Source organism: Monodelphis domestica, chromosome 6, assembly GCF_027887165.1.
Source record: "Monodelphis domestica isolate mMonDom1 chromosome 6, mMonDom1.pri, whole genome shotgun sequence".
In the NCBI taxonomy this organism is placed as follows: domain Eukaryota; kingdom Metazoa; phylum Chordata; class Mammalia; order Didelphimorphia; family Didelphidae; genus Monodelphis; species Monodelphis domestica.
This window is the reverse complement of record NC_077232.1, coordinates 310,430,166-310,440,771: the sequence shown is the minus strand read 5'-3', so window position 1 is coordinate 310,440,771 and position 10,606 is coordinate 310,430,166. Positions and strand designations below refer to the sequence as shown.

The 10,606-nt window shown below is 46.1% G+C and overlaps 1 protein-coding gene across 1 annotated transcript in view; it reads right to left on the bottom strand.

The window, feature by feature from the left end:
- Positions 1 to 729: 729 nt before the first annotated feature.
- LOC130455247 (mucin-2-like) overlaps positions 730 to 10,606 on the bottom strand; it is a 33,742-nt gene continuing 23,865 nt past the window's right edge. The window contains exons 2-3 of the mRNA XM_056803840.1: positions 955 to 8,411; positions 730 to 793 (exon numbers count right to left, since the gene is read on the bottom strand). Of these exons, the coding sequence (XP_056659818.1) occupies positions 730 to 793; positions 955 to 7,058 (6,168 nt within the window). The 5' untranslated portion in view covers positions 7,059 to 8,411. The remainder of the gene's footprint in view (positions 794 to 954; positions 8,412 to 10,606) is intronic.

Genomic DNA, 10,606 nt, shown 5'->3' with positions numbered 1-10,606 from the left:
ATTTCAACAGTAGTGCTCAATGCATCACTGGTTATGTCAATAGAGGTGACAGTAGCATTAGATGTAGAGGCAAAAGGATTTGTAGGAGAGGATGGAGAATACATGGCTCTAGGTGTAGTAAGGTCAGTTGTGCTAATGACAGAAGATGTACTAGCATATATAATGGTGGCCATAAGTGTGCTTGGGGCAGATGTGCCAGCTATAAACATAGTACTTACAGGTATTGTAGTAGAGTAAGGAGTTTCAGACGCTTTGGCAGAAGACATCTCAGTTGCAGTTTTGGTGGTACTAGTGACAGCAGAAATTATTTCAGTAGGAGTAGTATTAGTGGAAGTAGATGTGGGAATCAAGGTAGCAGAAGAAGTAGCACTTTGTGTGTTAGGAGTAGATGTGGTAATTGCCACAGCTGTAGCAGTGTCAGGAAATGTGGAGTCTTCAGTTGTGTTCAAAGCAGCAGAGGTGGTGCTAGTGGGAACAGTTGTTATAGAGGAAGATGCAGTGGTGACAGATATTGTTGTAGAGGAAAGTGATTTGTTAATGGTTTCAGATGTGGTGCCCATGGTGGTGAGGATAGAAGTTGCAACAGGTGTAGAAGGGATAGATGTGATTCCTGAGGAGGCTGTTGTAGAGGACGCCAGTGGGCTAGAGAAACTAGTGGGAGCAATAGATGTTGCAAAAGTAGTAGAAGCAGCTGATGAGGGGTTCGTAGCAACAGAAGTGACTCCAGTGTTAGCGGTGGTAGTAGCAGGTGTGGCTGATGAGGCAGCAGTGGTGGTTGTGGCAGTTGGTGTAGCTGAGGTGTCAGAAGAGGTGGTGGCAGCTTGTGTGGTAGGGGCAGTTGTGGAGACAGCAGATGTGGTACTAACTCTATCAGTGGTTGTTGTATAAGAGTTGATGCTAATGGTGGCAAATTGAGTCTCTGCCATTGTTGTGTTAGAGACAGCAGCTGTGGACCCAGTGGCAATAGTGGTGGTAGTACTAGGTGTGGTGTAAATGGTAGAAGTGGTTGTTTGAGGGGTGATCATAGAGGTAACAGAAGTGTTAGTAGCCACAGCTGTGGTAGTGGTAGGAGATGTGGTGCCTTCAGTTGTGCTTAAGGCAGCAGAGGTGGTGCTAGTGGGAACAGTTGTTATAGAGGAAGATGCAGTGGTGCCACTAGTGGTGGCAATAGATGTTGCAGGAGTAGAAGAAGCAGCTGATGAGGGGCTGGTGGTAACAGAAGTGACTCCAGTGTTAGCAGTGGTAGTAGTAGCAGGTGTGGCTGAAGAGGCAGCAGTGGTGGTTGTGGCAGATGTTGTAGCTGAGGTGTCAGAAGAGGTGGTGGCAGCTTGTGTGGTAGGGGTAGTTGTGGAGGCAACAGAAGTGGTGCTAAGTGTATCAGAGGTTGTTGTATAAGAGTTGATGCTAATGGTGGCAAATTGAGTCCCTGCCATTGTTGTGTTAGAGACAGCAGCTGTGGACCTAGTAGCAATAGTGGTGGTGGTAATAGGTGTGGTACTAATGGTAGAAGTTGTTGTTGGAGGGATGGTGGTAGGGGTACTAGAAGTGTTAGTAGCCACAGCTGTGGTAGTGGTAGGAGATGTGGTGTTTTCAGTTGTGTTCAAGGCAGCAGAGGTGGTGCTAGAGGGATTGGCTGCAGTGGAGGAAGAGACAGTGGTGACAAGAACTGTTGTAGAGGAAAGAGACTTTTTAATTGCTTCAGATGTGGTGCCCATGGTGGTGAGGATGTAAGTGTCAATAGGTGTAGAAGGGATAGATGTGATTCCTGAGGAGTCTGTTGCAGAGGACACCAGTGGGCTAGAGAAACTAGTGGTAGCAATAGATGTTGCAGGAATAGAAGAAGCAGCTGATGAGGGGCTGGTGGCAACAGAAGTGACCCCAATGTTAGCAGTGGTAGTAGCAGGTGTGGCTGAAGAGGCAGCAGTGGTGGATGTGGTAGATGTTGTAGCTGAGGTGTCAGAAGAGGTGGTAGCAGCTTGTGTGGTAGGGGCAGTTGTGGAGACAGCAGATGTGGTACTAACTCTATCAGTGGTTGTTGTATAAGAGTTGATGCTAATGGTGGCAAATTGAGTCTCTGCCATTGTTGTGTTAGAGACAGCAGCTGTGGACCCAGTGGCAATAGTGGTGGTGGTAATAGGTGTGGTGTAAATGGTAGAAGTGGTTGTTTGAGGGGTGATCATAGAGGTAACAGAAGTGTTAGTAGCCACAGCTGTGGTAGTGGTAGGAGATGTGGTGCCTTCAGTTGTGCTTAAGGCAGCAGAGGTGGTGCTAGTGGGAACAGTTGTTATAGAGGAAGATGCAGTGGTGCCACTAGTGGTGGCAATAGATGTTGCAGGAGTAGAAGAAGCAGCTGATGAGGGGCTGGTGGTAACAGAAGTGACTCCAGTGTTAGCAGTGGTAGTAGCAGGTGTGGCTGAAGAGGCAGCAGTGGTGGTTGTGGCAGATGTTGTAGCTGAGGTGTCAGAAGAGGTGGTGGCAGCTTGTGTGGTAGGGGCAGTTGTGGAGACAGCAGATGTGGTGCTAACTCTATCAGTGGTTGTTGTATAAGAGTTGATGCTAATGGTGGCAAATTGAGTCTCTGCCATTGTTGTGTTAGAGACAGCAGCTGTGGACCCAGTGGCAATAGTGGTGGTGGTAATAGGTGTGGTGTAAATGGTAGAAGTGGTTGTTTGAGGGGTGATCATAGAGGTAACAGAAGTGTTAGTAGCCACAGCTGTGGTAGTGGTAGGAGATGTGGTGCCTTCAGTTGTGCTTAAGGCAGCAGAGGTGGTGCTAGTGGGAACAGTTGTTATAGAGGAAGATGCAGTGGTGCCACTAGTGGTGGCAATAGATGTTGCAGGAGTAGAAGAAGCAGCTGATGAGGGGCTGGTGGTAACAGAAGTGACTCCAGTGTTAGCAGTGGTAGTAGCAGGTGTGGCTGAAGAGGCAGCAGTGGTGGATGTGGCAGATGTTGTAGCTGAGGTGTCAGAAGAGGTGGTGGCAGCTTGTGTCGTAGGGGTAGTTGTGGAGGCAACAGAAGTGGTGCTAAGTGTATCAGAGGTTGTTGTATAAGAGTTGATGCTAATGGTGGCAAATTGAGTCCCTGCCATTGTTGTGTTAGAGACAGCAGCTGTGGACCTAGTGGCAATAGTGGTGGTGGTAATAGGTGTGGTACTAATGGTAGAAGTTGTTGTTGGAGGGATGGTGGTAGGGGTACTAGAAGTGTTAGTAGCCACAGCTGTGGTAGTGGTAGGAGATGTGGTGTTTTCAGTTGTGTTCAAGGCAGCAGAGGTGGTGCTAGAGGGATTGGCTGCAGTGGAGGAAGAGACAGTGGTGACAAGAACTGTTGTAGAGGAAAGAGACTTTTTAATTGCTTCAGATGTGGTGCCCATGGTGGTGAGGATGTAAGTGTCAATAGGTGTAGAAGGGATAGATGTGATTCCTGAGGAGTCTGTTGCAGAGGACACCAGTGGGCTAGAGAAACTAGTGGTAGCAATAGATGTTGCAGGAATAGAAGAAGCAGCTGATGAGGGGCTGGTGGCAACAGAAGTGACCCCAATGTTAGCAGTGGTAGTAGCAGGTGTGGCTGAAGAGGCAGCAGTGGTGGATGTGGTAGATGTTGTAGCTGAGGTGTCAGAAGAGGTGGTGGTAGCTTGTGTGGTAGGGGCAGTTGTGGAGACAGCAGATGTGGTACTAACTCTATCAGTGGTTGTTGTATAAGAGTTGATGCTAATGGTGGCAAATTGAGTCTCTGCCATTGTTGTGTTAGAGACAGCAGCTGTGGACCCAGTGGCAATAGTGGTGGTGGTAATAGGTGTGGTGTAAATGGTAGAAGTGGTTGTTTGAGGGGTGATCATAGAGGTAACAGAAGTGTTAGTAGCCACAGCTGTGGTAGTGGTAGGAGATGTGGTGCCTTCAGTTGTGCTTAAGGCAGCAGAGGTGGTGCTAGTGGGAACAGTTGTTATAGAGGAAGATGCAGTGGTGCCACTAGTGGTGGCAATAGATGTTGCAGGAGTAGAAGAAGCAGCTGATGAGGGGGTGGTGGTAACAGAAGTGACTCCAGTGTTAGCAGTGGTAGTAGCAGGTGTGGCTGAAGAGGCAGCAGTGGTGGTTGTGGCAGATGTTGTAGCTGAGGTGTCAGAAGAGGTGGTGGCAGCTTGTGTGGTAGGGGCAGTTGTGGAGACAGCAGATGTGGTGCTAACTCTATCAGTGGTTGTTGTATAAGAGTTGATGCTAATGGTGGCAAATTGAGTCTCTGCCATTGTTGTGTTAGAGACAGCAGCTGTGGACCCAGTGGCAATAGTGGTGGTGGTAATAGGTGTGGTGTAAATGGTAGAAGTGGTTGTTTGAGGGGTGATCATAGAGGTAACAGAAGTGTTAGTAGCCACAGCTGTGGTAGTGGTAGGAGATGTGGTGCCTTCAGTTGTGCTTAAGGCAGCAGAGGTGGTGCTAGTGGGAACAGTTGTTATAGAGGAAGATGCAGTGGTGCCACTAGTGGTGGCAATAGATGTTGCAGGAGTAGAAGAAGCAGCTGATGAGGGGCTGGTGGTAACAGAAGTGACTCCAGTGTTAGCAGTGGTAGTAGTAGCAGGTGTGGCTGAAGAGGCAGCAGTGGTGGTTGTGGCAGATGTTGTAGCTGAGGTGTCAGAAGAGGTGGTGGCAGCTTGTGTGGTAGGGGTAGTTGTGGAGGCAACAGAAGTGGTGCTAAGTGTATCAGAGGTTGTTGTATAAGAGTTGATGCTAATGGTGGCAAATTGAGTCCCTGCCATTGTTGTGTTAGAGACAGCAGCTGTGGACCTAGTAGCAATAGTGGTGGTGGTAATAGGTGTGGTACTAATGGTAGAAGTTGTTGTTGGAGGGATGGTGGTAGGGGTACTAGAAGTGTTAGTAGCCACAGCTGTGGTAGTGGTAGGAGATGTGGTGTTTTCAGTTGTGTTCAAGGCAGCAGAGGTGGTGCTAGAGGGATTGGCTGCAGTGGAGGAAGAGACAGTGGTGACAAGAACTGTTGTAGAGGAAAGAGACTTTTTAATTGCTTCAGATGTGGTGCCCATGGTGGTGAGGATGTAAGTGTCAATAGGTGTAGAAGGGATAGATGTGATTCCTGAGGAGTCTGTTGCAGAGGACACCAGTGGGCTAGAGAAACTAGTGGTAGCAATAGATGTTGCAGGAATAGAAGAAGCAGCTGATGAGGGGCTGGTGGCAACAGAAGTGACCCCAATGTTAGCAGTGGTAGTAGCAGGTGTGGCTGAAGAGGCAGCAGTGGTGGATGTGGTAGATGTTGTAGCTGAGGTGTCAGAAGAGGTGGTAGCAGCTTGTGTGGTAGGGGCAGTTGTGGAGACAGCAGATGTGGTACTAACTCTATCAGTGGTTGTTGTATAAGAGTTGATGCTAATGGTGGCAAATTGAGTCTCTGCCATTGTTGTGTTAGAGACAGCAGCTGTGGACCCAGTGGCAATAGTGGTGGTGGTAATAGGTGTGGTGTAAATGGTAGAAGTGGTTGTTTGAGGGGTGATCATAGAGGTAACAGAAGTGTTAGTAGCCACAGCTGTGGTAGTGGTAGGAGATGTGGTGCCTTCAGTTGTGCTTAAGGCAGCAGAGGTGGTGCTAGTGGGAACAGTTGTTATAGAGGAAGATGCAGTGGTGCCACTAGTGGTGGCAATAGATGTTGCAGGAGTAGAAGAAGCAGCTGATGAGGGGCTGGTGGTAACAGAAGTGACTCCAGTGTTAGCAGTGGTAGTAGCAGGTGTGGCTGAAGAGGCAGCAGTGGTGGTTGTGGCAGATGTTGTAGCTGAGGTGTCAGAAGAGGTGGTGGCAGCTTGTGAGGTAGGGGGAGTTGTGGAGACAGCAGGTGTGGTGCTTTCAGTTGTGTTCAAGGCAGCAGAGGTGGTGCTAGTGGGATTGGCTGCAGTGGAGGAAGAGACAGTGGTGACAAGAACTGTTGTAGAGGAAAGAGACTTTTTAATTGCTTCAGATGTGGTGCCCATGGTGGTGAGGATGTAAGTGTCAATAGGTGTAGAAGGGATAGATGTGATTCCTGAGGAGTCTGTTGCAGAGGACACCAGTGGGCTAGAGAAACTAGTGGTAGCAATAGATGTTGCAGGAATAGAAGAAGCAGCTGATGAGGGGCTGGTGGCAACAGAAGTGACCCCAATGTTAGCAGTGGTAGTAGCAGGTGTGGCTGAAGAGGCAGCAGTGGTGGATGTGGTAGATGTTGTAGCTGAGGTGTCAGAAGAGGTGGTGGTAGCTTGTGTGGTAGGGGCAGTTGTGGAGACAGCAGATGTGGTACTAACTCTATCAGTGGTTGTTGTATAAGAGTTGATGCTAATGGTGGCAAATTGAGTCCCTGCCATTGTTGTGTTAGAGACAGCAGCTGTGCACCCAGTGGCAATAGTGGTGGTGGTAATAGGTGTGGAACTGGTGGTAGAAGTGGTTGTTAGAGAGGTGATGGTAGAGGTATCAGAAGTGCTAGTAGCCATTGCTGTGCTTGTGGTAAGAGACAAGGTACCTGAAGAGGTTATGTTAGAGACGAGATATGTGGGGCCAGTGGGAGCAACCACCATTGAGGTGAATGTGGTAGGAGCAGAAATAGTTGTGGTTGAGGGAATGGTCATCGAAGTTGCAGTGCTCCTGGCATTAGATATAATAGCTGGGGTGGTGGCAATAGTAAGTGATGTTGCATTGTTAGGCACAGGCCTAGAGAAAGAAGCTATAGAGGCACCAAGGTTGTTGGTGGTAGTTTTTGCAACAGTGGTGGATTTTAGGGAACTGGTCAGTGTACTGGTAGATTTGATGGTTCTGCTTGTTTTGGCTGATGTGGTCATTGCTGGTTTGATGGAAATGGTAGTGCTGGTGGTAGGGTTTTGGTGCATAGTGTTATTGGGAGTTGATTTTTTGGAAGTAGATGTTTTTGATAAAATGGAAGACTTGGTAATAGTTAATTTAGTGGTAGTTTTAATGACATTTGAGGGTTTAGGAGATATGGTAGAAGGGCTATATTTCTTGGCGATAGCAGATATGGCAGAAGGGGTGGCAGATTTGATGTTTGTGGTGGATTTTACAGAGGTAGTAGCTGTGGACATAGGTTTTTTGGTGCTAGCAGTTTTCGTGACAGTGGTCCTAAGAGTTGTTAATTTGGTGGTAGCAGGTTTAGTGGTAGATTTGGTGATCAAGGAAGGTTTGGCGGTAGTTTTGGTTTTCTTAGAGGTAGAAGATACGGAAGTAGTTGGTATAGTGGCAATGGAGTAAGATTTGGTGATAGCAGGTTTGATAGTTGAACTGGTGGTTTTAGTAGATTTGGTGGTAACAGTAGTAGATTTTCTCTTGGTAGTATATTTGGTGGCATTGCTGGTAGTAGGTTTAATAGTAATGCTAGATTTGATAGTTGTGAGAGCAATGTAAGGTTTGGTTGTTGGTTTAGATATTGTTGGTTTTCCTCCTAGCCGATGATGGGAATTAGGTTGATGGTGAACATTTGGATCACAATGATGGTGGTCAGGTCTCCATGGCTTAGATGAATGTGGATCAAAATGAAGTGAACCAGGTCGAAGTTGCCGCTGTCCTCTTTTGGGAGACTTTCGTGGATCAAATTTGTGTTTGGGGCCTTTTTTAGGTGGTTGTTTCTTTGAATGAAATCCAAATTTGGGTTTTCTTTTGGGTGATGGATTCTTTTGAACAAGTCTACATTTGGGCCCTCTTTTAGGCAACTTTGTTTTTGTGGCTGTTTTGGTCTGAGGGTTTTGTGAAACAAGCTTCCTTTTGGTGGTCGCTTTGGGCCATCGTTTTGCTGGAAGCCTTTTCCTAGGTGCTTCTGTTCTCCCAAGAGACTTTTGTGTAGCCCGCTTCCCCTTTGTGGTCACTTTGGGCCCTTGTTTTTGTGAAAGTCTTTTCCTCAGTGCTGCTGTTTTTCTGGCAGTTTTTTGTAGATCAGAACTCCTTTTTGTGACTATTTTAGTCTGAGGTTTTTGTAGAACATGTTTGTTCTGTTTTGCTGGTTTGATTTGCTGTTTTTGTTGACTTGAGAGGGTTTTTTGCTGATTCTGTGAAATGAACTGAAATGTTGATTGTCTATTTGGATTTGCAGGGGAACTTTGATGAGTTTTATGGGGAGAATTTGATAGCCTTTGTTTTTGTTGAATTTTTGGAATTGGGGATTTGTTGGTTTTGGGAAATCTTTGTTGAAGTGGTGAGTTTACAAGAAATTGGAATGAAGATTTTGCTCTTATCTTCTGTTGAGGAGATGAATTTTGCTGTAATGGTCTTTGGACAGGCTTTTCATATCTTGACTGATCCAATGGTTTTGATAGACCAGATTTCTGTTTAAACAATGAATCTGAATGAATTGCTGTCCAGGAAGATGAACGAGGAGATGATTGAAGAAAATTTGCCCGTGGTTTCTTCTTTGGCCCATTCTGTCTCTGCTGTGTCTTACTTAACTTCAGAAATAAAGAAATATGTAGAGTTAAACATGTGTAAAATAAAATTTAAATTTTTAAATATTTTATTTCCCCCCAATTATATGTGAAAAACTTCTAACATTTTCCAAAGAATATTGTCTCAAGTTCTCTCTCTTCCTCTCTCCCCTCCAACTTCCCACCCCACCTTCAGATGGTAAGCAATCTCATACAGATTTTAAATATGCAATCATGTAAATAGTTTTCCATATTAATCTTTTTGTGGAAGGAAACTCAAATAGAAAAAAAAATTAAGAAAGGGAAAAAAGTTTGCCTTGGTCTGGATTCAGATTCAGTCCTTTGGGATAGTTTTGGATCACTGTATTGCTGAGAATGGCAGTTACTCACAGTTGTTTGTATTGATTTAGCATCTTGAATCCTAGAGACTACATTTCCCACAATCTCCTTTTCGTTTTTTCCTGTCATGCGTCATGGGTTAATTTGGTAGTCAGTTTCGGTTTGGGGCACATTTTTGCCTTCTCCACACTCTCTGCCAGGAAGCACGGGGCTGGCTGGTGGTAGCAGTATGGAGCTAGGCAGCTGGCATTTAATTTTCCCTTTTTGCTCTAAGTCGAATTTTAATATGTAGGAATAAAATAATACTTGGAGTATCAAATTATTTTTTCTAATCGATACAATTGGCTGACTACGAAGGGATATGGACTGAGAATTTTTTTTTACGGATCCCCTCTGCCAGGAGTTTTCAAACCCAGGCTTCTCTTGCAGTCGCCCCAGTTGGGGCTTATTCTGGGGTTTAAAAACTGCTACTGGCTTACAGCCACAGCTGCTTCCCAGCTCACCCTACCTGCCATCACTCTCTGTGTGACAAGGGAATCACTTTAAAAGACTGATATATATTAATTTAAGGTCGCCAAGGAATCAGCTATGTAATTCCTAAATGAAAACTCAAGTCAGCAGTCAATCTTTTATGGAGTTTAATTACAATAGGAGGAAGTAATTAGAGAGAGAGAGAGAGAGAAAAGGGAGAAAAGGGAATAGGGCTTAAATATCCCCTTCTGTTTAGGCTGGGCCAAAAGGCCCAAGCCCTTAGATAGCTGGGGCAAAGAAAAGAGATCAGTCCCTATTACTCACGTGACCAAAATGGAGAAACAGTCTCAGAGGCCCCCACCTTCAGCTTCCTTCAGAGCAAGCTTCTCAGAGCACACCGCAACCACTCCGGCCAACTCCTCAACCCCCATCCCCTCAGTCCTCAGACCCCTCTCTCTTTAAGGAAACCATCCAAGTTGCCTCCCCTCAGTTCTCACATCTACCAATCACTGTCCATCAATTTCCCTGTGCCAATGGAGGCTCTAACTTAACCCAGGACCGCCCAGAGGCTTTGCACATGTCTGTTGAAGGTCATATTTTCAAATAATTAAATCTTTGCTCCTTTGCTACAGCCCTTTCTAAATCCTGTTAACCTGAGTAGGGTAGAGATTGGAATAATTAAATTTTGATCTATGCTGCAGCCCTTACTCAATCCTGTTAGGACTGAGTAGGGTGGAGATTGATTCCAAGTATCTCCATTGTATCAATTCTAAAATCAATCATGACTCAAAGAAATTCCTGTTCTATGCTTAAGCATAGGTCAAAGTCCTTTCCATTGTTCAGCAAAGGGTTTCTGTCCTAAAGTAATCTTAAGAAGGGAAGGAGAAGGAACCTCCCATGCCAATGGGGTTCACATTCCAATAGTCAAGACCCACTATCAATAGGAAATTTTTCAAGTGTGAAATTTCCCAATGGAGAAATTTCCAACATTTATAAGTCTAAGAAATTTTGAGGTTTACATCTGTCAACCTCAACACCCAACCAGGGGTGCTGCAGCTGCTGGAACCTAGCCACGTCCAGCTTGGCTTCTCCTGCCCGCAGCCCAAAGTGGCTGTTGGGGTTTTGTAGACACAGTGAGTTCTGACCTGCCTTGCACAGCCAGAACACCCCAGTCTGCCACTAGCTTGCTGCTACCTCAGCCCCAGGCCCCACCCCTGCTGCCCCTTCTGCTGCCCAAATCCTGTGCTAGCTGGTAAGTATAAGCTTCCCTTTCCCCTCTGGACAGCTGGTTGTCTCCTAGGCTCAACCAAGCTCTTTGCCTTGGCTGGGAGGGTCCTGGCCCTCTTTTAATGACCCCAGCTTAACTCCTGCCCCTCCTTGCTTTACCAAATCTGCCTTACTTCTGTCTC